Raw genomic sequence first — 27847 nt, forward strand, 5'->3', positions numbered from 1 at the left:
GGAAGTGACTCATTTTATTGCGCATGTCCTTTTATCACAGGAATACAGGAAGTGATTAGTATAAGAGTATTACATAAACAAATTCATATATTACAATTCATAATTCAACACAAACACTCCAGAGACATGTTCTGTATATATCTAGACCTATAATATATTGATGAAAAATAGTATAATAGGGGACCTTTAAACTGAGGTTTTGAATGCAGGATGTTTACTGGGTGATTTCCATGTGGTATTAATGTTTATTTCAATAACTTTGTTGAGCTTGTGTTTAGCTCTATTTCTATCTCACTGAACATAGTCCCTGTATGTGAACTGGTTCAGCTGATAAGGATGGTTATGAATCAAGAGGAGCTGCAGACAAGAAGGGGAGTTGAAAGTGAAAGTATAAAGTCAGACTTGTCAGAGTGCCAGACGCCATTTTACAGCTCGAGGAGCAGGAGGACAACAGGGTGAGTGTTAACACCAGGGTCTGCTTTCTAACACATTATTTACTCTGTTTTACTGGATGTCAGAACATCAGCGTCCTAGAGTCCAAAGAGACTTCTACAAGTGGTGTGAACTGGTTTTATTTCCTGTTTTCTGACTCATCAAAGCAACATAACATGCGACAGCCCAGCGCAGTCAAAATGGGGAGCGGCCTGTCGGAAGTCTGACTGATTTGATGTTCTTTAACCAAGTGTTAAACTTTCCTGTCGGCTCCCAGACCGTAGTGGAGGAAGCAGGGGTGACTCTCTGCAGTCTTCCAGGGCCGAAGCAACACACTTCTGGTTCAATAACCCACTTTTCAATAAGGCTGAGAGGCGAGCTCTTCTTTGGGAGGCCGTGGCATTTATTAAGGTCTTTGTTACAGATCTAACTTTGAAGACACTCGACAGACCTTTGCTGCTGTTTCGTTCACTTCAAAGACACACAGCACCGCTCGCTCGCTCGCTCTACCATACACATACACATGCACGCGCCTCTCTCTCTCTCTCTCTCTCTCTCTCTCTCTCTCTCTCTCTCTCTCTCTCTCTCTCTCTCTCTCTTTCTCTCTCTCTCTCTTAAAGGGACAGCTGTCTGACTCTGCATGACCCTAATATCATAACACAAGTTTATTATTATGATGGTTACGATTGAAACAAGTGTGTTTATTATAATGTGTGTGTGTGTGTGTGTGTGTGTGTGTGTGTGTGTGTGTGTGTGTGTGTGTGTGTGTGTGTGTGTGTGTGTGTGTCTCCAGTTTTAGTGGTTTATCTCTCAGACTGGAGAAGATGAGTGGTTTAAAAGATGAGGAAGAGGACACATCTTCAGTCTCCAGCTGTCTGTCTCTGAAGAGTGACCGGTCTAAAGAGGAAAATCCATACTTCAGTAATGAACCTGGACCCTCAGACACAAAGTAAGAGTTTCTGCTGTAACCTGACCTGAAGAGGATCCAGTTCTTATATAATCTAATATATTAAACTGTTTTTTAATAATATCATGTGTGCAGTATAGTACAGAACAAAGGCAGCGGAGTTCAGCAAGCTAACGTTATTTAAGGATATTTCAATATGCATTTATAGCATCATTGTATCAGTGTCATAAAAAGGTTTTAAATGGCAAAGATATTGATAAATACTCACTAGAAACTAAATATATCGTCCAAAACATGATTATGATATGTATTTTAAAGATGTTTATTAATAATAGTGATGACCTGGTGAGCTGGTTGTGTTTAGCATTAGCCTTCTGTAGACACACACACCCCCTGTTGTGGAATAGTTTTCAAGGCCCATAACTTTGACCCAGTGTATCAGTTCAAACTGTCCTGACTGAGCACAGGCACCTGTAACCTTGGCTGCTGTGCTCTCAGTGTTTTGTCTCCCTGTTCCTGCCTGTTGGCGTCAGCTGATAGAGGTGTTATCATTCTATCTTGTTATGCAGCATGTTGATGATGCTCTCTGAACTAGCTAAATACATGGGTCTGGGGTAGAGTTCTTCAGAATTGACGTGGCAACTCTACCGTGAAGTCAGAACCTCTGACTCTTGGACTTGTGATGTGAATCCTCCGGCCGTTAACTCCAAATAAACCATCATGTGTTTGACATCAAAGCTACTGCTCCTACCGTGTCTCCTTCCTGAGTCGGTGACTCCCACTGCATAGCTACACAGAAGTTTCCTCTACACCCCCCGTCGCCCCGCCCCCCCCCCTCCTCCCCGGCATTATAATGTTCGTCTTTTCACTGAATTGTCGTCTTGAAAAGGGTACTCACAACAATTCCTCAACAACTTCATCTTCACCTGTTGCACTTGTCATTTCAACGTTAAAAACAATAAAACGGCATGAATTGCTTCGTCGCATTCATCTAGATCCTCTGTCTCGAGCCAGTTAACTAGCGGGCCTTCTAGAATACTCTGGAACCGAGGGGAACTCTGAAAGAACACGCCCATTGGCTACAAATCAATATATGATTGGTTGATCAAACTGTCAGTCCAAACGTACGCTCTCATTCAGTGCAACGGCCAGAGCATTCGATCAAGGATGTAGAATACCTTGTTGAAGGATATTCTACCCAGAGACCCAGAACAAGATCTGATTGGTTGCTTTCTTTTCTAACACAAAACCACTGAAATGCGTAGTGCATGGTCCGAGAAGGACAAACAAATCAACGTAACACTGTAATATTACAGATCAACAACACGGATACCATTCTCATTTATTCATTTTATTACATTTTATTTATATAATTAAATAGATTTTTTGTTTGTTTTATCTGAGTGTTCCATTCTCTGAATACCTTGAAGGCCCTGACGGTTCGCCACTGAAATAAAGTGAAGAGGTGAAATTCAGGTCACCTGCGTATTCGTGCAGCGTGAAACGTTTCATCTTTCACTTCATTTCATTTTTATTCGTTCCGTTCATGGTATGCACAACTTAACGTATAACAAACATTTACAAAACACGTCTCTAAAAACACCCCATTGACCGAAAAGGAGCAGGGAGCAGAAAATAATCTTATATTTCCTGCCCCTTTCTAAAACAAAACCACACATCACAGCATCGTAGGATAATAAGTGAAACACAAAAACGTACTAACAAAATTACTTAGTTGATAGTTAACGGAAAAAACAACAACAACAACAACACCAAAACATCACATGAACAAGGAAAAGTGCAGCACCCTCACCTGAGTCCTACTGGAGGAGAAGAGTCTTGAGACGTTTGTGACGCTCTGCCCTTTGGTGAGAATCAGCTCCACTAATGTAACGTGCTGTAAAGGATGTGTTCATCTCCACAGAGGGAAGAGGAAGAGTGGTGTTCCTGTGGAGGAGCAGCTGTCCAGCTGTGCTCTGTGTCAGGACGTCCTGAAGGATCCAGTCTCTACCAGCTGTGGACACTGGTTCTGCAGACAGTGCATCACCTCATACTGGGAGCAGAGACCTCCATCAGGAGACGCCTCCTGTCCCCAGTGTGGAGAAAGAACCAGAGCTGGACTGCAGACAGCCAGTCAGACCAGAACTGTACGAGGTAAGAGGCCGAACACACGCAGCGTTTTATTCCTCTTCCTGGTTCCTTTGTTTCTGAATAGGTATACTGTTGTAGAGCAGAGACAGTAAGCTGTTTATACAACATTTAAACTCAGTCCGTTTGTTGTTGTTTTATTGTTATAATTAGATTCTCAGAGCATTTTCCTCATTCTCTCACGTTTCCTTCTCTTCCAGCAGAACGTGGTCTGCAGGAGGTTTTAGATGAACATAGGCTCAGTCTGAGGAGGAGATGTGAACGTGTGACTGAAGGAACTGATCAAAGTGAAACCCTCCTCAACAGCATCTTCACTGAGCTCTACATCACACAAGGCCAGAGTGAAGAGGTTAATACCCAGCATGAGGTGAGGCAGCTGGAGACAGCTTCCAAGAAGAAGCCCCTCCATGACACTCCAATCAAGTGCCAGGACATCTTTAAAGCCTTACCGGACCAACAGACTCCCATCAGAGCGGTCCTGACCAACGGAGTCGCTGGAGTTGGAAAAACCTTCTCAGTGCAGAAGTTCACTCTGGACTGGGCCGAGGGTTTGGGAAACCAAGATGTCAGTCTGGTGATCCCGCTCTCCTTCAGGGAGCTGAACCTGATCAAAGGTGAGCAGTACAGTCTTCTCAGGCTGCTCCATGTTTTCCATCCAACCTTACAGGAGGTCACAGCAGAGCAGCTGGCTGTCTGCAAAGTGCTGTTCATCTTTGACGGCCTGGATGAAAGCAGACTTTCTCTGGACTTCAGAAACAGTGAGGTTGTGTCTGATGTCTCTCAGCAGTCCTCAGTCAACGTGCTGCTGACAAACCTCATCAGGGGGAAGCTGCTTCCCTCGGCTCTCGTCTGGATAACTTCCAGACCTGCAGCGGCCAATCAGATCCCTCCTGAGTGTGTGGACAGGGTGACAGAAGTACGAGGCTTCACTGACGCCCAGAAGGAGGAGTACTTCAGGAGGAGATCGAGTGATGAAGACCTGTCCAGCAGAATCATCTCTCACATCAAGAGCTCCAGGAGCCTCCACATCATGTGTCAGATCCCAGTCTTCTGCTGGATCACTGCTGCAGTTCTGGACCACATGTTGACTACAGACCAGAGAGGAGAGCTGCCCCAGACCCTCACTGACATGTACTCACACTTCCTGCTGGTCCAGACCAAGAGGAAGAAGCAGAAGTATGAAGAGGGACATGAGACGAGTCCACAGCAGCTGACGGAGGCTGACAGGGAGCTTCTTCTGAAGCTGGGGAGGCTGGCGTTTGAACATCTGGAGAAAGGAGACATCATGTTCTACCAAGAAGACCTGCAGCGCTGTGGCCTTGAGGTCAACGAGGCCTTGGTGCACTCAGGAGTTTGTACACAGATCTTCAAAAGAGAGAGTGTGATCTTCCAGAAAACAGTCTACTGCTTTGTTCATCTGAGCATTCAGGAGTTTCTGGCTGCAGTCTACATGTTGCACTGTTACACCAACAGAGACACAGCGGTACTGAAGGACTTCCTGAGGAGAGACTATAACATCAGTGATCAGGATTACCCATCCCTGCCTGTCTTCCTGGAGGGAGCCATGGAGAAATCCCTCCAAAGTGAAAATGGCCACCTGGACCTGTTTGTCCGCTTTCTCCACGGCCTCTCTCTGGAGTCCAACCAGAGTCTGTTAGGAGGCCTGCTGGGTCGCACCGACAACAGACCAGAAACCATCCAGAGAGCCATCAGCAACCTGAAGGAGATGAGCAGTTATGATTCCTCTCCTGACCGGTGCATCAACATCTTCAACTGTCTGACAGAGATGAAGGACCTCTCAGTACATCAGGAGATCACAGAGTTCCTGAAGTCAGAGAACAGATTTGAGAAGGAACTCTCTGAGATCCACTGCTCTGCTCTGGCCTACATGCTGCAGATGTCAGAGGAGGTTCTGGATGAGTTGGACGTGAATAAGTACAACACATCATGGGAGGGACAACGGAGACTGATTCCGGCTGTGAGGAACTGCAGGAAGGCCAAGTAAGTCCAGATGTGATTAACTTTATAATCTAATGTGGATCAGGAGTTTAATTATTCAAATAAACACTTTAACATTTCTGCTGTTTAAATACTGAGAGCAAAATAAAACCAACACTGTTCGTCTATTTATTTATAATGTTAGTTAAACTGAAGCGTTCCTCTCTTCATATTGAGTGAAGGAGGCGACATGTCAAACACATGAAGGACTTGAGAGGTTTCTCAGCATGTGATCACACCACACAGCAGGACTCACAGTTATCACAGAAACATGTAATTATTACCTAGTAGTTTCTTTATAATTAAACACACGTTTTTATCACAATGTGATATATATATATGTAAAGTACCATGTGTACAAACAATATAACTGATTCTCTTCTGTTGAACATGTTGGATTGTGTATTGTCCGAGTCAGGGTCCTTTTTATTTTACTGTAACTTTGGAAGTTGTGTTACCAATGCTTACTGTTTATTTGATACCAATTTGGTAATCAAATCAATCAAATCAAGTTTTATTTATATAGCACATTTATAAACGATTTTTGGTGGAGCCAAAGTGCTGTACATAAAATAAAAATAGCCTACAGTAGAGACACTTTACAGCAAATACAACATCACAGATTGTTCAGAATATCAGTATGAAAAAAAACGACACCCTCTGTCCTTAGACCCTCACATCGTACAAGGAAACACTTCCAGAGAAAACCCCACAGTTTAAAGGGAAAAAATGGGAGAAACCTCAGGGAGAGCAACAGAGGAGGGATCCCTCTCCCAGGACGGACAGACGTGCAATAGATGCCGTGTGTAAATCGAAGAGATAATACATTTTACAGCATATAGACCGAATGTTAGGAAATGCATGTGTCTGTAATAAGAAGATGAATCCACGAAGATGTCAGCTACAATCCTGTGGAAGCCATCAGGGAAGCAGCATGACGAGACCCAAGGCAGGACCGCAGAGACAGGTTCAGCCACGACCCGAACGTCCACGACTTAATCCAGAACTCAGGATAGAGGATCCAAGACACAGGACTACAGCAAGAGGATCAGCCTCGACTCCGGATCCCGGCGTAGATATAGATACAAAACAAGAACAAAGATTTGGCTGGGTTAATCGGAACAAGAGAATACACAGACACAGACAGAGAGGGAAAAGGTCATTGGAGAAAAGTTATTCTTGATAAGAGAATGGTAATGCAATTAATAAAAACAACAAGGTTTGGGTTCGTTCTTCAGATGACTGTGACGTTAACGTGTAAGCTCGATAATGAACTCCAGCTCAACCAACCATATTGTAATATCTAAGTAACCATCTTGAAATATGACATTAATAATTGTAATATACACACATCTTATTGTGAGGTTGATTTCACATACACTACTTCGACGTTAGCTTGTCTACATACTTGAGCATAGCCAATTTAAAATTAACCTTAGCGATGCATACAGTTCCTACCTTCATAATAAAATATCTCTCTAAGTTACAAGGATGACCTTATTTTATAACCTCAAACAGAAGCCGTTTGTTCTACAGTATTATCCCACTTAACGCTTAACACTTGTCTATTTAGTTTTAACCTTTATATAGCCTATGATTTTAACTTGGAGGCTACTATTAGCATCGTTAGCACCGATGTAGCTACCACTCGCTTACACGCTAACCCAAGCCTTAACATTCATTACGTAGCTGATTAAAATCATTAACACATAAATAAAGTACTCGAATTTTACTTACCGCATTCATGCACCGTCTGTTTTAACCGCATAACGAGTCACAACAGTGGCGTAGCCACCATAGGGCCAGGGTGGGCCCAGGCCCACCCAGTTTACTCATTGGCCCACCCTAAAAAAAGCTTCGGTGTCATTTTTAAAAAAAAATGTATTATTTCATTATTATTCTAAAAAGAAATATTCACCCATTGAGAATATCCAAGCATTCAAAGTGAAATTCAGGTGAACAAATATCGAGTTTAATTCATGTTGTATGTCTTTTATCCTCTGAACCGAACTAATTTACGGTAAAAACTGATTGTTGGTTCCGGCGCGCGCCATAATAACGTGAGAGAGGCAGAGAGCTGCCTGCAAAATAAATTATGGCTCAAAGTTCACGAATGAACTTTGTTTTTTTTTCAAAGCCAGACTCCAAGAAGAGCCCCCACTGCCCTCATCTAGCAGCGATCTATACGATCATTTTCTGATAACGATTAAATAGCCCCGCCTCCCTCTCCCCACGTCTCCTGCTGCTGGGCTGTCAGAAGAAAAAAAACGTTAACGGAAACTCTGCCGCACGGCTCCCTCGTCCCTTGGAAGAGGCGGAGAGGTGGGTGTTTTTCATCTGCTGGTGGACAGTCCGGAGAGATATACACAGGGTTGGGTTGTAACGGAATACATGTAACGGCGTTACGTAATCAGAATACAAAAATCAAGTGTATTCAGCTGGCGTTACATTTGAAAAACGAGTAGGCCTAATCAGATTACAGTTACTTTCGTAAACCTGAAGTGAATACATTTTGGAATTATTGGTGGAAAAGTTTCCTCACAAAATGTAATATTCATTGCCGGCAGAACTGTGTGCACACTGCACGGCGCTGCAGCATGTCTGTGAGGGAGAGAGAGATGCAGCGTGTCTGTGAGGCCCCGCCCCCGCACGCAGATGAGAGAGAGATCTCTTTTAAAATATATTGAAAGTTAGAAACGGAGATGGTTAGATAAAATGTGCAAGATAACGTTTATGTAGCATTTCTTTATTGTCGAAATGTTGACATTTATAACGGGATGAAATCAAAGTGAATGGCCTGCTGCTGCTGAATGCATGGGGCAAGTGACTGGAACAAGTTGTAAAAGTTATTACATCGTTTCAGATAATAATAATAATAATAATAATAATAATACATGATAATTCATTCTATTTAGGGGCGCCTTTCAAAGCACCCAAGGACACCTTACAATTCATAACATATTCTAAGCAAAGGTTTTAAGACAGTAGCAGTCCGGGTGATGTAGATGAGAGAGCTGTCCAGAATGACACCAAGAGGTTGTGTTTGTGCTCTTGATAAGCCATTAAAACAGTAACATACGTGTCTCCTGTTCACCAAAACATACCCATCTGTTATGGAATAAGAAAGTATTCCAAAAGTATTCTAAAAGTAATCTGCCACCGGTACCGGCGGGGATTGTTGTTAGCTTCTGATGCGCAGAAGAAAAATCTGGCCCACCCTATTTTTTACAGGCCTACCCTAAAGTACATTTCTGCCTACGCTACTGAGTCACAATAGTCCAATATATAAGCATGAAGAACAAACAACCACGGCCGGCTTCAAGTTGTGTTCCCTGGATGAACTGAGCAGGCAGAGTCCCTGTAGCCTCACGGAGCAGCTAGCAGAGAGACAAGAAGCTAGCAGCATCAGTCACTTCACAGAGCCGTCACTCAATGTGACCACGCCCTAATTTATGCAAAAACTTTAAGACCTAATATAAATAAAAGGGTCGCGTTAGAAAACAAGGTGGAATCTAACTATATCCATAATAATATTTATTGCAGCCAGGAACATGTTTTTTTCTGCTGTAAAGTAGGGCATTTTAACATGGGGGTCTATGGAAATTGCTCCTTTTTGCAGTCATCGCCTATCTGCAGAGATGGGGTCGTTACTAATAAAAAGTAATATATTACATATTACATATTACTTTAAAAAAAGTAATATATTACACTACTTCGTTACTCTCTACATAAAGTAACTCGTTACTTCACTCGTTACTTTACTCGATACTTTACTCGAAGGGCCGGCCCGCCCCTCCCTACAGGCAGATCACGCAGACTGCTAAAGTTTCAAATGTTCTCTTTAGTTCAGTTTCCATTGTCGCATAAGACTGATCCAGATAGCTCCTGAATGTTTTCCTATCTGACCATGGCTGTCTTCTGTCTCCTGCTATCTGTATTTTGCGCAGTATATCTCTGAACGATGGTGATTCCACTGTGCAAATGGGCAACATTTCCTCTACTATTAAGGATGCTACAAGTGTTAGGTTTCCCGAGAAGTGACTGGAGATGAGAACCCGCTATGCAAGCAACTGAGACTGTGGTGAAGTGTCAAAAAGGCTTTATTTTGTCCACGACACTGACAAGGAGTTAACGAAGCACATGTAGAGGGAAGACGTGGACCTGGGCTACTCAGGAGGGGAGGCTGGACGTGGCAGGCTGGAGTATGTGGATCTGGAACAGGAAGAACAAGCAGGATTAGGAAATGATCTCCCTTCACTAGGAGCATCAAAAAGTCACTAGGAAAAAACACTAGTAGGCCTGGACGATAGTTTACCACTGAAGAATAAACGAAGAACTGGCGAAGTCTGAAGATGGGAACCAGGGTTTTAAGCAGGTGCAGGTGAGTAGTGGCAATCAGTGAGATGAGCAGCAGCTGAGGAGGTGAGTTGGCGGGAATCGGAATGTAGGTAACCACGCCCAGCCAGGGAGACAGACACATAGACAAACAGACAAAACAAACACAGACGGGGGAAAAACAAGGAGGAAGTACTGCAGATCCTCACAGTACCCCCCCCCACCCCCCTCAACGGGAGCCTCCTGGCGACCACCAGGCTTATCTGGATGAGCTCTGTGGAAGGCCCTTATCATCACTGGGTCCAGGACTCGGGAGCGAGGGATCCAGCATCGCTCCTCGAGGCCGTAACCCTCCCAGTCCACCAGGTACGGTAAGCCCCTGCCCCGGCGCCTGACGTCCATGAGACGGTGTACCGTGTAGGCAGGATGGTCATCAATGATACGGCGGGGAGGAGGGGGAACGGATTGAGGGCTCAGATCACTGGTGTGAACAGGCTTAATCTGGGAGACATGAAAGGTGGGATGGATTCTCAAAGTTCTGGGAAGCTTCAGCCGGACTGCAGAGGGGTTAATAATCCTTTGAATGGGGAAGGGACCAATAAAGCGTGGGGACAGCTTCTTGAACTCAGAGAGGATAGGAATGTTCCTGGAGGATAACCAGACAGACTGACCTGGGACGTAAGGAGGGGCAGCTTGTCTGTGGCGGTTGGCTGACCGTTGGTTCCGAGCAGAAGTCAGGAGGAGAGCAGAGCGAGTGTCTCTCCAGATCTTCTGACAGCGACGAACATGCTGCTGGACCAAGGGGACTGCTAGTTCTCTCCTCTTCAGGGAACAGGGGCGGCTGGTACCCTAAAGAGGCCTCAAACGGGGAGAGTCCAGTAGCAGAACAGGTTAGGGCATTATGAGAGTACTCAACCCAGGAAAGATGGGTGCTCCAGGTAGAGGGGTTACGGTCAACGATGCAGCGGAGGGCTGATTCCAGGTCCTGGTTGGTTCACTCAGTTTGACCGTTTGACTGGGGATGATATCCGGATGTTAGACTGACACAGCTCCCAGGGATTGATAGAACTTCTTCCACACTCGAGAGGTGAATTGAGGGCCGCGGTCAGAGACTATGTCAGAAGGGATCCCATGTAGCCGGAAAACATGTACAGAGAGGAGTTGGGAGGTCTCCAGGGCTGAAGGAAGCTTAGGAAGAGCTACAAAGTGGGCAGATTTAGAGAACCTGTCAACAATGGTGAGAATTGTGGTGTTACCCTGGGGAGGGAGGCAGGCCGGTAACAAAGTCCAAGGCAATGTGTGACCAGGGACGACTAGGAATGGGTAGAGGCTGGAGCAATCCTGCAGGTGTCTGGTGGGAGGACTTACTCCTAGCACACGTGGGACAGGAAGACACAAACTCCTGAGTGTCCTTGTTGACAGTTGGCCACCAGAAGTGTCTCTTAAGAAAGGAACGTGTGCGGTTTACTCCGGGATGGATGGAGAACTTGGAACTGTGGACCCACTGTAGGACCTTGGAGCGAGCAGCATCGGGAACAAACTGACGGTTCGGAGGGCCGTTACCCGGGTCTGGTTGCTCTCTCAAAGCCTCCTGGATGGTGTTATCAATCTCCCAAGAGAGGGCACCTACAACACAACTCTTGGGCAGGATTGAAACAGCAGAGGACTCGGGAGAGTCAGGCGAGTACAGTCTGGATAGAGCATCGGGCTTTACATTCCGGGAACCTGGACGGTATGTGAGGCTAAAGTTGAAACGGCTAAAAAAGAGAGCCCACCTAGCCTGTCGGGAGTTCAGCCGTTTCGCTGACTGGATGTAGGCGAGATTCTTGTGGTCTGTCCAGACCAGGAATGACTGCTTGCTGCCCTCGAGCCAGTGTCTCCACTCCTCTAACGCCAACTTTACTCCCAGAAGCTCCCTGTTTCCAACATCATAATTGCACTCAGCAGGAGAGAGGCGGCGTGAAAAGAAGGCACAAGGATGGAGGATGTTATTAGGACCAGCTGTTTGCGACAAGACAGCACCCACCCCAGTGTCTGACGCATCAACCTCCACAACAAACTGCTTCTCAGGGTCTGGCTGGATGAGGATGGGAGCAGAGGTGAACAGGGACTTGAGTTTGCGAAAAGCCTCATTAGCCTCAGGGGTCCAGAAGAACCTAATGTTGACAGAGGTGAGTCTTGAGAGGGGTGCAGCAACCTTACTAAAGTTTCTGATGAAGCGGCGGTAAAAGTTGGCGAAGCCGAGAAACCTCTGAAGCTCCCTCCTCGTAGTAGGGGTTGGCCACTCCACCACAGCCTTGATCTTTCCAGGATCTGCCTCCACTCTGCCTTGCCTGATGATATAGCCCAGGAAGCTGATCCGGTTCTGGTGGAACTCACACTTCTCAGCCTTGACATAGAGCTTGTTCTCCAGCAGTCTCTGAAGCACCAGGCGGACATGGTTCTCGTGTTCCTCCTGGTTCTTGGAGAAAATCAGGATGTCGTCTAAGTACACAAAGACAAAGCGGTTAACGAAATCACGCAGGACATCGTTGACGAGAGCCTGAACTACTGCTGGAGCGTTAGTGAGACCAAAAGGCATGACTAGGTACTCAAAATGACCTAAGGGAGTGTTGAAAGCCGTCTTCCATTCATCCCCTTGACGGATACGGATCAGGTGATAGGCGTTCCTGAGGTCAAGCTTGGTGAACAGGGTTGCTTCATGGAGAGGTTCAAAAGCAGAGGTGAGAAGGGGTAATGGGTACTTGTTCTTAACAGTGATGTTGTTTAACCCACGAAAGTCAATGCAAGGTCGCAGTGACTTATCCTTCTTACCAACGAAGAAGAACCCGGCACCCACGGGGGAGGAGGAAGGACGAATAATCCCAGCAGCCACTGAGTCAGTGATATATAGCTCCATAGTCTCCTTCTCCGGACTGGAAAGGTTGTAGAGGCGGCTGGTGGGTAGAGGAGCCCCAGGAAACAGATCTATGGAGCAGTCGTAGGGCCGGTGAGGAGGAAGGGAGAGAGCCCTCTCCTTGCTCTAGACCAATCTCAGGTCGTGGTAGGTCGTAGGGACTCCAGTTAAGTCTACAGAAGCGGCAGAGCAGAAGGCAGGGTTTGGGGAGACAGAGACAGGAGGCATGGCAGATAACAGGCAGTTAGCAAGACAGTTCTGATCCCATTCAATGATCTCTCCCTTAGCCCAATCAATGTGTGGGTTCAGAGGTGTGGAAGGTGCAGAGATTACCTTTAATTGGATGAGCTCTCTGTGGTTGCCGGAGGTGATCAATGTCAAAGGAGCTGACTGTGCTGTCACTGAGGAAATGATTTGCCCATTAAGTGCATAGGCTGTTAGAGGTTCATCTAAAGGCTACAGACAGAGTCCCAGCTGTTCAGCTAGCTCACGGTCCAAAAAACTATCCTCAGCTCCAGAATCAATGAGGGCTTGTAGAGGCAAAATCATAGTGTTAACACAGATTTTGGCAGGTATTAGAAAACGACTCAAGGAAGGGGGTAAAGATGATGGCTGTGGACTCGTCAGGACCCCCAATCTCACTGACGAGCCTCCACGTTTGGGCGTACTGGACAGTTGGCAATGACATGCCCGGCGTTGCCACAATACATGCATTACTGTAAGGGTTTAGTGCTAGTATCCTGTTAGCTGTTGTGTTTTATTGTTTTGTCTATCTGTCTTTTGATGGTAATTACTCTACTCTCTCTCTCCAGGTGTCGGCACTTCCTGTCCGTGTGGCACCTGCTAGACTGATTGTTGTTCCCGCCCCTGATTGTGTCCACCTGTGCCCCATTACCTAATGTGTATATTTAGTCCTTCTCTCCCTTTGTCTGGTGTTGGTTCGTCTTGTCTTGTCGTTATCTCCATGCCTGTTTACCAGAGAACCATGTTACAAGACCTAGTAGAACCTAGTGATTCGATGTGAATCCTAGTAGAGCCTAGTAGTTATTATTGGATAGCTTGGTTGCTTTACAATAAAGAATATTACCAAGCAAACGGAATCGAGCATCTGAGTTCTTACGAGGTCATCGTAACAATTGGCCAGCACACATCCGGCGCTGACGCTCCTCCGGAGAGAGTCTAGCACGCCCCAGCTGCATAGCCTCCTCGTGAGAAGAGGTGCGCACGCTGGGCGGCGAGAAAACCGAGGGAGTCTTAAACACTGAGGGGACAGGGTAGGCGGAAAAACTGGGCTTACTGTGTGAGACTGGTGGATTCCCCTGTGTCCGCTCAGCTCGGCACTCCCGCAAACGGCAGTCTAGGCGGGACACCAAGGAAATCAGATCTGGGAGATCCGCTGGAACGTCTCGTGCATCCAATTCATCCCAGAGCTGATACTTTAATCCTCTCAAAAACACCGCCTTGAGAGCTGCCTCGTCCCAACGAGCCTCTGCAGCGAGTGTGTGAAACTCGATGGAATACTCAGCTACAGTGCGGTTTCCTTGTTGTAAACTGAGCAGCTGACTCTCGGCGGAGCCAGAATAATTGGGATGATCAAAAACAGCAGAAAAACGATCTGAGAAGCATTCAAAACGCAGAGAGTCATAATCCATTGAAGAGCTCAAAGCCTCTGCCCAGGTTAAAGCCTTGCCACGGAGCAAACCCAGAACGTAATAAATCCTGGTAACATCAGCGGCAAACGAAACAGGACACTGGCGAAAAACCTTGTTGCACTGAAAAAGAAATCCTCTGCATTTCTCTACCTCTCCGTGGAATGGCTCAGGGTTGGTGATGGGGAAATCCTGGCGTGGAGTAGGGAAAATAGCTGGATTGGGAGTGGCATGAGAAGCTGCAGCCGAGGTAGTTAGAGCTGAGATCTGGCAAGCTAACTCAGAGACATGATGAGCCATGGATTGATTGCTCTCTACTAACGCCCGAATAAGCTGGTCGTGTTGACCCAGAAGGGAACCCTGACTAGACAGGGCATGATGGACTGTGGCGGGATCCGCTCCAGTGCCTGCGGGGTTCATTATTGGCCAGTTCTTCTGTTAGGTTTCCCGAGAAGTGACTGGAGATGAGAACCCGCTATGCAAGCACTACAACTGAGACTGTGGTGAAGTGTCAAAAAGGCTTTATTTTGTCCACGACACTGACAAGGAGTTGACGAAGCACACGTAGAGGGAAGACGTGGAGCTGGGCTGCTCAGGAGGGGAGGCTGGACGTGGCAGGCAGAGCGGCTGGAGTATGTGGATCTGGAACAGGAAAAACAAGCAGGATTAGGAAATGATCTCCCTTCACTAGGAGCATCAAAAAGTCACTAGGAAAAAACACTAGTAGGCCTGGACGATAGTTTACCACTGAAGAATAAATGAAGAACTGGCGAAGTCTGAAGATGGGAACCAGGGTTTTAAGCAGGTGCAGGTGAGTAGTGGCAATCAGTGAGATGAGCAGCAGCTGAGGAGGTGAGTTGGCGGGAATCGGAATGTAGGTAGCCACGCCCAGCCAGGGAGACAGACACATAGACAAACAGACAAAACAAACACAGACAGGGGAAAAACAAGGAGGAAGTACTGCAGATCCTCACAACAAGCCTGTCCATCTCTGCTTTGGTTACCGGTCCTCCAAATTCTAATTTTTGCTGCTTCGGAGTCGGCGGCGGGCCGGCGGCGCACTCACAACATCCTCACTCTGGGTTCGCATACCTCCACCCCTCGAAAGTTATCGCTGACTCAGCCATGTTTATGCAGCACTGCACGCGGAGATGTGGACCCGCAGATTACGTACATATAAACCTGCGGCGGAAACCCCTCTTGTCTGTCAATGTGATTATGACTGATTTTATAAAAGTAACGAAGTAACACATGTCGGGGCAATGTTAGTAACTGTAGTGTGACTACTAGTGCTGGGGGGAAACGATTATTTTGAAAACCATTAATCGGGCGATTATTTGATCGATTAGTCGACTAATCTAACGATTATTTTTCTGTTCAATTCATAAAAAACGTAATGTAAAAAAAACGTAATGTAAAAGAAAAAAAAATCACGATACTGTGTCTCAGGGGATCTTAATATTTAAGAACCTATTAATGTGTTATACCAGATTAACGGAAATAATCTCAGCTAATTGACGATACAAACCATGTTTACCAAAACAAAACACAAGTCTCATAAGAAGCATCTAAATGACCCCTGAGCGAAAAATACTAACGGACATTGGCACAGAACTCAAGATAAAAGTACCCTTATTACTTATCGTAGCTGCACATACAATATATCCGATTAAAGCTGAGACTCCACAGATTATGTAGGTATATAGTATCATCACTGAGTGATCCGGACTCGCGACAGGGGAAGCAAATACAGTCATCACAACACGTACCTTCACAGAGCTTCTAGGGAGATCGTCTCACCACCGTAGCTGTCAATCTGATCAAAAGACGTGTTCAATGGCATTAAAATGAGAAAAAACGCGGCTGAATCGGTTAATCCATAGGTTTTTAACGTCTATGTATAAAAAAATTATTGAATTTATAATCCATAATTCCATTTTTATGTAAAAATCGGAGAGCAAATGCTAGCTGCTAATGGTAGCCACCACAGCTAGCTGCTGCTTCTGCTAGGCTATGCAGCAGTCTCAGTGAGATATAAATATATAAATATCTTTGCGTTTTGGACTAACTTTAAAATATTCCCATGCTTTTGAAGACCTAGGGCGAGATGTTTTCGTTTGGGGGCTTCGTGCGCAATCCTGTGAGGAGGAGGTGGTAGCCGTTTCAGTCTTCATTGTGTTTGAAGTGCGATTGCAAACTGCTTGTTGCTTTGGGTGACCCACGTGTGTGTAGCGACGCGTCGATGCGGAAATATGTTGTTGACGATATTTTGAAGTCGTCGACGCGTCGCTACAGCACTAGTGACTACTGAATTATAAAAGTAGCGCGTTACACTACTCCGTTACCGACAAAAGTAATATTATTTGTATGTTACTTTGTAACGCGTTACACCCAACTCTGCCTATCGGCCAAAATATGAACTGCAGTGTGTGGCGCTTCCGTATTGGCGTCCCGGCTCTGCCCCAGAGTTTGCCGCTTGCTCCGACCCCATCATTCAGGGGTGGTTTTCACTATAAGTAATGTTTTTTTTTTGGACGGACACTATAATTTACATTTTTTTTTACGATGTTCAATCTGAATTTACTTTAAAATTAAAAAGAATTCTATATTGATTCTCACTTTTCTACATCCAACTCACATGTTTATCATTGCTTTGAGAAGAAAGATTATTAATTTACCCCTTTTAGAAGGGAAGTTATAGTAATTTGTTCTGGGAATGTCATTTTCGAGCCTGAGACCTGAAAAACAGGCTCGGGGGCTAACAGTTTAAAATCAGATCTATATCATGTCCCACCAATAACAGAGTTATCTCTTGATGCTGATATACTGGGAACATCTGATGGTATTAAGTTGAACACATTGAAACTTTATTGGTTTGTTAATTGTGTTTGTGTGCACAATAAATGTTCAGATGCTCAGAGAAGCCAAAACATCCCTCATCCATCATTCACATCCAAATATTAACTAACATTTAAATATGTATACCTCTTATATTGTCACGTTTAATTTCTGTTTCTTTTGGTAACAGTCAGTGACAGCAGGAGCACAGACATGTGATCAGATCACACTGACAACTCATTCAACTCTATTATCATATATTATTATATATTATATGAAATGGACTAACAGCAAAGGTCTATCAGAACATGCCAAATCTTTTTTCATCAAATGCTTGATGTTAATATAATGTTCCCTCTTTTTTTAACACATGTTGTAATATATGTTTTATTATAGACTTACTGACTGTGACCTCTCAGAGGCTCACTGTGAAGTCGTGGCCTCAGTTCTGAAGTCTGACCCCTCCCATCTGAGAGATCTGGACCTGAGTTTCAACCCTCTGCAGGATTCACATGTGGAGCGTCTGAGTTCTGGACTAAAGAGTCCAAACTGCAGAATGGAGGCTCTCAGGTCAGTTCACTGACTGCAGTTCATATTGATCTGTTTGTGTTTATGATTTTCTGAATTTGAACAAATACAATGTTATTTTTATTTGTTCCGTTTTTGCTAATGACTGAATATTGATCAGAGTAACAGAGAGAAGGTGAATGTGTGAGGGAGAGAGTTTGAACTTACACAGACTCACCCTGTGCTCCAGGAGTCAGTGGAGATGCTGTCAGTACTGAGGAGCTGTGAGGGAGATGAAGGAGTTGTTAAACATCTGATCAAAGTTAAAGTTCCAGATTATCAGTGGATTGTTTCTGCATCATCTCTGACATTAAAACCCTGTTTGACTCTGAACAGATTATTAAACCTGGAGTTATTTCAAACAGGAACATTGTTTTCTAAAGTTACATCATGTTTTCTTTATTCAGACTGGAGAACTGCTGTTTGTCACAGATCAGCTGTTCTGCTCTGATCTCAGCTCTGAAGTCCAACCCCTCCCATCTGAGAGTTCTGGACCTGAGTAAGAGCGCTCTGCAGGATTCAGGAGTGGAGCTGCTGAGAGATCTTCTGGAGAGTCCAGACTGCAGACTGGAGACTCTCAGGTCAGTTCACTGACTCTCTGTCACTGCTGGAGATCTCACATGTTCACTTTGTAATTTAACCTAATTAATATTCATTAATAACTTACACCCATAAAGTTATAAATGTCCTTTTATTCATATTTCATTGTTAAGAGTAAGAAGTAAGAACTGCAGACATACATGTTGACTGTTTCTTAAAGGAACTATAATAGATGTTAGTTGTTAAAATGAAATCTATGTATTTAATATTTAGTAAACGATAACGACTGAAGAAGGAGGCCTTCAGGGATTTGTTATCCCGGGGGACTCCCGAAGCAGTTGCAAGGTACCGACGGGCCCGAAGGGCAGCAGCCTCATCCGTGGCCGAAGCAAAGCAGCGGGTGTGGGAGAAGTTTGGAGAAGACATGGAGAAGGACTTTCGGGCGGCACCAAAGTTGTTCTGGAAAACTGTCCGACACCTCAGGAGGGGGAAGCAGGGAACCATCCAAGCTGTGTACAGTAAGGATGGGACGTTGTTGACCTCAACTGATGGAGTGTTAGGGCGTTGGAAGGAACACTTTGAGGAACTCCTGAACCCGACAACTCCGCCCTCTATGTTAGAGGCAGAGCTGGAGTATGACGGGGGATCAACACCAATCTCCCGGGGGGAGGTCACTGAGGTCGTTAAACAACTCCACAGTGGCAAAGCCCGGGGGTGGATGAGATCCGCCCAGAAATGCTGAAGGCTCTGGGTGTTGAGGGACTGTCATGGTTGACACGTCTCGTCAACATTGCGTGGAAGTTGGAAACAGTACCGAAGGAGTGGCAGACCGGGGTGGTGGTTCCCCTTTTTAAAAAGGGGGATCAGAGGGTGTGTGCCAATTACAGAGGCATCACACTACTCAGCCTCCCCGGGAAAGTTTACTCTAAGGTACTCGAAAGGAGGGTCAGGCCGATTGTCGAACCTCAGATTGAGGAGGAACAATGCGGATTCCGTCCTGGTCGTAGAACGACGGATCAGCTTTTTACTCTCGCAAGGATCCTGGAGGGGGCCTGGGAGTACGCTTATCTGGTGTTTTGTAGACTTGGAGAAGGCGTATGACCGAGTTCCCAGGGAGTTACTGTGGGGGGTGCTGCGGGAGTATGGGGTGAGGGAGTCTCTACTCAAGGCCATCCAATCTCTGTACTCCCAAAGCGAGAGCTGTGTCCGGGTCTTCGGCAGTAAATCGGACCCATTTCCGGTGAGGGTTGGCCTCCGCCAGGGCTGCGCTTTGTCACCAATCCTGTTTGTAATATACATGGATCGGATTTCGAGGCGTAGTCATGGGGGAGGGGGTCTGCAGTTCGGTGGACTAAGGATTGCACCACTGCTTTTTGCAAATGATGTGGTTCTGATGGCTTCATCGGTCTGCGACCTTCAGCACTCACTGGATCGGTTCGCAACCGAGTGTGAAGCGGCTGGGATGAGGATCAGCACCTTCAAATCTGAGGCCATGGTTCTCAGCAGGAAACCGATGGACTGTCCACTCCAAGTAGGGAATGAGTCCTTACCCCAAGGGAAGGAGTTCAAGTATCTCGGGGTCTTGTTCTTGAGTGGGGGAACAATGGAGCGTGAGATGAGCCAGAGAATCGGAGCAGCGGGAGCGGTACTGCAGTCGCTTTACCGCACCGTTGTGACGAAAAGGGAGGTGAGCCAGAAGGCAAAGCTCTCTGTCTACCGGGCCATTTTCGTTCCTACCCTCACCTATGGTCATGAAGGATGGGTCATGACCGAAAGAACGAGATCGCGGATACAAGCGGCCGAGATGGGTTTTCTCCGCAGGGTGGCTGGTGTCTCCCTTAGGGATAAGGTGAGAAGTTCGGTCATCCGGGAGGGACTCGGAGTTGAGCCGCTCCTGCTTCGCGTCGAAAGGAGCCAGTTGAGGTGGTTCGGGCACCTAGTTAGGATGCCACCTGGGCGCCTCCCTAGGGAGGTGTTCCAGGCACGTCCAGCTGGGAAGAGACCAAGGGGTAGACCTAGGACCAGGTGGAGGGATTATATCTCTTCGCTGGCCTGGGAGCGCCTTGGGATCCCCCAGTCAGAGCTGGTTGATGTCGCCAGGGAAAAGGAAGTTTGGGGCTCTCTGCTGGAACTGCTACCCCCACGACCCGACCACGGATAAGCGGGAGAAGATGGATGGATGGATGGTAAACGATAACGTCTGAATAAAGGTCATCTGATGTAATTTTAGTTTTACATTGTGGTGGGAATTTATTCATCAAATGCGGATGGAGAGTCAAAGCATTCAGCTCTTTGTGGTATTTCATTTCTTGAAGAAAGTTCAGTCGGTCACACAGAGAGCACACAGAGAGGAAGATGAAGAGTAGAGTTTGGGTTGCATATTTAAACACAGAGAGAGGAGAAAGGGAGGGGGAAGCTTGGTGATGATGAAGGAGAATTCTGGGAGTCAGGGAGTTAGGGAGGCCGTATCAGGAAGTTCTCAGTTCACCTGAGGTGAAGGTCATACTGTTGGTGCACAGAGAGTCACTAACAACACTGCAACACATCTTCTTAATAAGGACTTTCCCCAAGCTTAGCTAAGAAGTGTGAGAAGTAGTAAATATAGAAAAACATTAGCAAATAAGAATCACACAATGATATTATTAAAGTAAGTGAGTATAATATGTTTCTATTACATACATGATAAAGTTCACTTTCTGAAGTAGACAGATGTTTCTGTTCCCATTCATTTAAATGTTGAGTAACATCTGATGGGATTATAAACAGATTCGTATCCTCATGTTTTCTTTATTCAGACTGAGGAGCTGCAGTTTGTCAGAGATCAGCTGTTCTGCTCTGATCTCAGCTCTGAAGTCCAACATCCATCTGAGACATCTGGACCTGAGTGAGAACGCTCTGCAGGATTCAGGAGTGGAGCTGCTGAGAGATCTTCTGGAGAGTCCAGACTGCAGACTGGAGACCCTCAGGTCAGTTCACTGACTCTCTGTTACTGCTGGAGATCTCACATGTTCACTTTTTAACTGAACCTCATTTATATTCATTAATAACTAACATCCATAGAGTTGTAAATGTCCTTATATTCATGTTTCATTTTAAGAGTAAGAAGTAAGAACTGCAGACATACATGTTGAGTATTTCTTAACCTGTTAAGGGGCTGCAGGCTTTTTTTCTTCTTCACGAAACTGTGTCTAAGGGCTTCTTAACATTTAACAACCTATTAATGTGTCATACCCACTTAACGGGAAGAAACTCAGCTAACTGACGATATGAACCATTTTTAGCTAAACGAAACACAAGGGTAATACCAAGCCTCTGAATTAGCCCTGAGCGGAAAAATGCTAACGCACTTAGCACATAACTCACGGTAGAAATATGTTATTACTTATCAGATCTGCACAAACAAGATATCATCTGCTGGAAGCTGAGATTCCACAGATTCCAGAAGTATAAGTATCATCACTGTGTGACCAAAACTCAGGGCAGCGAATGCGAATCCAGACAACACATAATTTAGCTTTACAATGCCAAAACGGCAAAATACGTCTTACCTTAGCTGTTATTCTGATCAAAAGTCGTGTTCAATAGCATTAAAACGATAAAAACGCTGCTGAAGGTTAATCCACAGGTTAATCCAATGTGTCTGTGTCACTTTGAAATGATTACTGATAATCCATCATTCCATTTTTATGTAAATAACGGAGATTTCATATATAGCTGCTATGATAGCTACCAGAGTGTATGACAGCTTCCGGTTTTGGGCATTCTGGCTACGCATCACTCATTCACCAATGGGAAATGTTTAGATGGATTTTAGGAACTTCCCCTTCGATTCTATTGGCTCTAACGGTTAAAAATAGATGTCAATCATCAAAATCAACCGAGGGGGGCCAGAGATATGGAAAATGCACCCAAATGACCCCAAAAGTGGGTTTCTTTCTTCTAAATCTCTCTAAAAAGGTCAATATTTTTTTTGCATCAATCTTGATACAGGGTACTTATTATATGTTAGCTTTTAGTCTCCGATCCCATCATTCAAGGGTGGTAAGTAATGTTTTTTTGGACGGACACAATAATTTACATTTTTTTACTATGTTCAATCTGAATTTATTTAAAAATAACAAAAGTCTATATTGATTCTGGCTTTTCTACATCCAACTCACATGTTTATCATTGCTTTGAGAAAAACAATTATTAATTTAACCCTTTTAGAAGGGAAGATATGGTAATTTGTTCTGGGAATGTCATTTTCGAGCCTGAGACCTGAAAAACAGGCTTAGGGCTTAACAGGTTAAAGGAACTGTAATATATGTTAGTTGTAAAAGGTAAATCTATGTATTTAATATTTGGTAAATGATAACGTCTGAATAAAGGTAATCTGAAGTCATTTTAGTTTTACATGATAAAGTTTACCTTCTGAAGTAGACAGATTTTTCTGTTCAGATTCATTTAAATGTTGAGGAACATCTGATTGGATTATAAACAGATTTTTATCCTCATGTTTTCTTTATTCAGACTGAGGGACTGCAGGTTGTCAGGGATCAGCTGTTCTGCTCTGATCTCAGCTCTGAAGTCCAACCTCCATCTGAGAGATCTGCACCTGAGTGGCAACGCTCTGCAGGATTCAGATGTGAAGCTGCTGAGAGATCTGGACCTGAGTGAGAGCGATCTGCAGGATTCAGGAGTGGAGCTGCTGAGAGATCTTCTGGAGAGTCCAGACTGCAGACTGGAGACCCTCAGGTCAGTAAGGGGTCTCTGCTGGTTCAGCAGTATTGTATGAAACACAGGGAGGTGTTTCTCTCACTGGGGAAACAGATCAGTGATGTTACCCACTGACTGCAGGCTCTCTCATTCTTCCATCAACTATAGAAGGCCAGCTGGAAATGCAAAGCCACATTTAGTCAGTCATCAACTTTCCACCAGACATATGGGGTTTGACAGAAGAGTGGAAAAGGTAGTCTGTGTTTGATGGGATGTTTTTAGCTCCTTGACTAATGACTGTTACTTCCTGTCATGCAGCTGAGAGCTGTGGCAGTCAGTCGTAGTGTTTGCAGAGAAGATATGATGGGATGTAAAGCATGAGAGCAGTACTCTGAAGCTGACTCAAAGAACAAACACTTATTTTAAACTGGATCCATAACTGTTGGATTGTGTTCATCCCTACAGGATCAGAAGAGATGAGACGATCAGAGCCACGATCCAGAAGACCTGTGAGTACTGAATATCCTCCATTCATCCAGATATGAGACTCTTTGATGGAGCATGTCCTCAGAGGAAAACAACACTCTGGTTTCTCTCTCTTCATCATTTTGGCTGTTTCTCTTCACAAGAACTGTCTATCAACACAGTGACGCGTTCACTGACACTCTGTAAAATGTACATAAACTCTGAAGAATAAAACACATGAAAACATCAACACTATAACCAGTCTGTTACAGTATTACCATCAACATATACTTCAGTAAAAGTACTTAGATGTTGTAGTAAAAGTAGAAGTACTCAGATCTTGTACTCTAGTAAAAGTAGAAGTACTCAGATCTTGTACTTGAGTAAAAATATAAGTACTCAGATCTTGTACTTCAGTGAAAGTAGAAGTACTCAGATCTTGTACTTGAGTGAAAGTAGAAGTACTCAGATCTTGTACTTGAGTAAAAGTAGAAGTACCAGAGTGTAGGAATACTCTGTTACAGTAAAAGTCCTGCATTGAAAATGTTACTCTAGTTAAAGTAGAAAAGTATTATCATCAAAATATAGTTAAAGGGGACCTATCATGCAAAATGCACTTTTGTACGTCTTTTATACATGAATATGTGTCCCGGTGTTCCAGGGAACTCACCAAGTGTCAGAAAACACAACCCTCTCTCTTTTCCTCCATACCCAAATCTCTAAAATCGGGGCTGCAATGGATCTGATACAGACTGATACAGATTTGAAATTTCTCTGACGTCAGGAACGAGGAGCTCCGCCTATATGGCCAACTCTCCACCTATCAGGGGAATGTGGGGTTGGGCCACGGCCGGCCATTGCCGCTCGAAAGCGCTGGAGACGCTGTAGTACATATGCTAGGCCTGTAAGTGGCGCTGTAGTCTGCCACAAAAGCAGCGAAGAAGACTTCCCGCGCATGGTTGCCATGGTTGCCCTTCTGTTTATTCTCCGCTGTGGCTCTTTTTCTCCCTCCCGAGGCAAATGTTTGCTCCTGTAATTCAATGCAATCCCTCCCTGTCGAGGCAAGCACTGTCATTCTCTCCGGGTTGCCACCAGCAGATGACAAACACCCACCTCTTCGCCTCTTCCAAGGAACAAGGGGACCGTGCGGCAGAGTTTCAGTTTGATTTTTTTTCGCCGGTCAACATGTCCGTTAAAGTTTAAATCTTCCGGACAAAATTAGAAAAGTGCCAGTCAAAGGTCTTCTTTGTTATTTATTGAGCTTTAAAACAAATGAATATTGACTCTATAATCATATAAGAATAAAACACGGAGGACGGAGATCTCTTTTCCTCCCCCTCTTCTCCCTGCTGCAGCCGAGCAGCTGATCTCAGAACACTCTCCCCTCTCCTGCAGGGGGGCGTGGTCAGCTGCAGCTCACAGAATCAGGCTCCTGCAAAAACAGGGCAGGAAAGAGCATATAGAGTGGCGAAGTCCCTACCCTTCCGGTTGAGCTCCATGGGACCTTATTTCTGAAAAGTTATGCATTGAAGTCAATGGAGAGAGAAAGATGATCTTTCGATCCTGTTTGAATTGTGCCACGAATTACACATCTGATGTTTGTCAATTTAAAAGATAATTTTGCAAGTAAAAAATAAATTAAAATGTGTCGTAAAACTGTGAAGTAATACTTTTGTTTGTGTGAAACGCTGAATGAACTACATCTCTGGTCTAGCAGAACAACACACGTCACCAAGATGGCCGTCACTACTGTCTTGTCAACAAAACGATTGACTATCCTCACTATCACCACAATGAAACACGTCCAGAAGAATGTCATGCAAAGTTGCCTGCCTGCCTTCCTTTGATTCTCTCTGAACTGCCTGGTCTTTTTAATGTTTAATGTCAACCATTTGTGCAGATAGCGTGAAGTAGAAAAGATCGCAGATGCTAATGTAGCGTTAGCATTTCTCGCCCGGGCTTAAATTGTGTATTATAGAATGATAACACCGGTGTGACAGTAGGCTACTCTTCACAGGGTTCACGAAATATGACTACTAATCTTACTGTTTAACATGTTGGGTTCCTTAATGTTACTTCATGTTAAGGCTAATACTAACGTGCTAGCTACTAGCTAGGTAGCTAACTTGATCCAGCCACTCCTGGTCCTTTGAAAAGACGGGAAGCGAAAGAACGAGCAAGACCCATTGCTGGTATGATAACAACCTGGTAATAAGCACACAGGCATCTTGTTAAAGTTATCTTATCTTAGCCAGCGCCATATAGATAGATTATATCTATATGGCACTGATCTGAGCTATCTCTTAGTGGAGGAAAACAGTTATGACATCACTTACGCGACTCTGGGATTTGTAGTCTTTCTAGTTGCGTATTTTTCATAGTCTTATATTTCAACAGTTTTGCGACAAACTGTGACTTTTTTGACATGGAAATTATTTTTTAAGATTGACAAACATCATATGTGTCATTCATGGTACAATTCAAACGGGATCGAAAGATAATCTTTCTCTCTCCATTGACTTCAATACATAATTTTTCCGAAATAAGGTCCCATGGACCGGAAGTAGATGGGTGTGACTTCGCCTCTCTATAGAGCGAAATGAGGCATGGCTAAAATGCAGGATCTGTTTGTTATTTTGAAAAAAAACCTATATTTATATACTTATATAGGTATGGCCCTACAATATATTGTTCAAATATAACATGATAGGTCACCTTTAAAGTGTTCTCAAAGCTGGTAAAAGTGCAGCTAGTTTGAATGACTTTGTATACTGCAGGGTAGCTGGTGGATTTACTCCAGGTGGAACTAAAGTCTGATTTAACACTTGATTAAATTTCAAATCATTCATCCAGATCTGTAAAGTAACTAAAGGTATTAATACATGTAGTGGAGTACAAGTACACCACTACATGTATTAACACTTGATTAAATTTCAAATCATTCATCCAGATCTGTAAAGTAACTAAAGGTATTAATACATGTAGTGGAGTACAAGTACACCATGTACCTCTGAACTGTAGAGGAGGAGAAATACAAAGTAGCCCAAAAGGGAAATACTCAGGTAAAGTACAAGTACCTCAACATTGTACTTAAGTACAGTACTTGAGTAAATGTAGGCCTACTTGGTTCCTCTCCTGATCTGTAAAGCTCTCCCAACATATGCAGGTTAGCATCCGGCAGCTTCTATGTGCTGGGGACCCGTACTGTACATGTCTATCATCACACTTTGGGCTCCTCAACATGTGTGGGTTCCCAGCAGGACTCTCTGAGCTGCAGACACATTCTTTCTGTGACTTTGTTCCAGATATTTGGAGCATAATAACTGAAGCTGTTTCTCCATGTTCAGGAACTCCCATCCCCCGAGTCCTGCGGCAGGAAGCGCTCCTTCTCTCCAAGAACTCCTGGACCCTGCAAGCTGGTCCAGAACCAGAGTCCCAGTGAGGAGTCCAGCCAGTCGACCTCTCAGAGTTCAACTAAACTACAACATTATTAAAGATCATGTTTAAAGTTAAAAAATGATGCTTTCAGACTGAATCCAGAAGTTTCTCAAGCTGCAGTCAAAGCAGATCATTTGTGAAATATATAAAACAATTATAAAACTGTAATAAGAATTACTCTGAATACTTTCTTTGGACATTTTATTTACATTTGTTTTAATCAAATGTTTCTGACTTTCTATCAGAGTGCTTTTCTCATGAATTAACGACTTAAAGGTCCCATGTCATGGCCATTTCCACTGATCATAGTTCCATTGTTGAGGTCTACTAGAATAGATTTATACTGTGCAATGTTCCAAACTCACATTGGTTTCGCATACAGCATCTCTGTAAACTACGTGTATTATTCACTCTCTCCACTAAACGGCTCGTTGCAGCTCTCCCCCCCTCCCTGTGAGCCCAGTGTGATCCGATTGGTCGGGACCAGTCGGGACGTTGTGAATCGCACTGAGCTCCGTGGAGGTGTGATTTCCTTGTTTAGCGATACACAGCGAAACACAGCCAAACTCACCCTGAGCACACACAAAGTCACAGCCGAAGTAAAAACAATAAGTGTGGCTTGATATTGAGTAAGAAAAGGGTTGATAAACGCTGTGAGAATGGGTCTGCAGAGAGAATTTCGCCGCGATCCCAACTGTCTGTTATCAGCCTGCAGCCAGGTGTGTGTGTGTGTGTGTGTGTGTGTGTGAGGAAGTCCGTGGATTGGTCAATTTGGACCAATCAGCGGGGGCTTAACGTAACGGCTCCGCGGATTGGCCCATTTGGTTCCGGGTACCGCATGACCGTTTCGCGTCATAGTTCTGGGCGTGGCTACTGGGTATTCCTACAACACAGTACCCAGGAAGTAAAAAATGGACAATGACGTATCTCCAACGA

General features: G+C 44.6%; 1 protein-coding gene across 9 annotated transcripts; it reads left to right on the forward strand.

Moving 5' to 3' along the window:
* The first annotated feature begins 302 nt into the window (after nucleotides 1-302).
* LOC117544052 (protein NLRC3-like) lies at nucleotides 303-27100 on the forward strand. Of its 9 annotated transcripts, none has more exons than XM_034212830.1 (10): nucleotides 303-455; nucleotides 1226-1381; nucleotides 3264-3493; nucleotides 3688-5488; nucleotides 17600-17773; nucleotides 18178-18351; nucleotides 21106-21276; nucleotides 22823-23047; nucleotides 23474-23517; nucleotides 26821-27100. In XM_034212830.1, coding segments are annotated over exons 1-10 (3096 nt in total). In that variant the 5' UTR covers nucleotides 303-336; the 3' UTR covers nucleotides 26823-27100. The 9 variants fall into 9 exon arrangements, with proteins under 9 accessions (XP_034068721.1, XP_034068722.1, XP_034068723.1 ...); XM_034212831.1 differs by having other exon boundaries at nucleotides 3691-5488; XM_034212832.1 differs by having other exon boundaries at nucleotides 1247-1381.
* The last annotated feature ends 747 nt before the right edge of the window (nucleotides 27101-27847 follow it).

The sequence above is a fragment of the Gymnodraco acuticeps genome, unplaced genomic scaffold (genome assembly GCF_902827175.1).
Source record: "Gymnodraco acuticeps unplaced genomic scaffold, fGymAcu1.1, whole genome shotgun sequence".
Classification (NCBI taxonomy): domain Eukaryota; kingdom Metazoa; phylum Chordata; class Actinopteri; order Perciformes; family Bathydraconidae; genus Gymnodraco; species Gymnodraco acuticeps.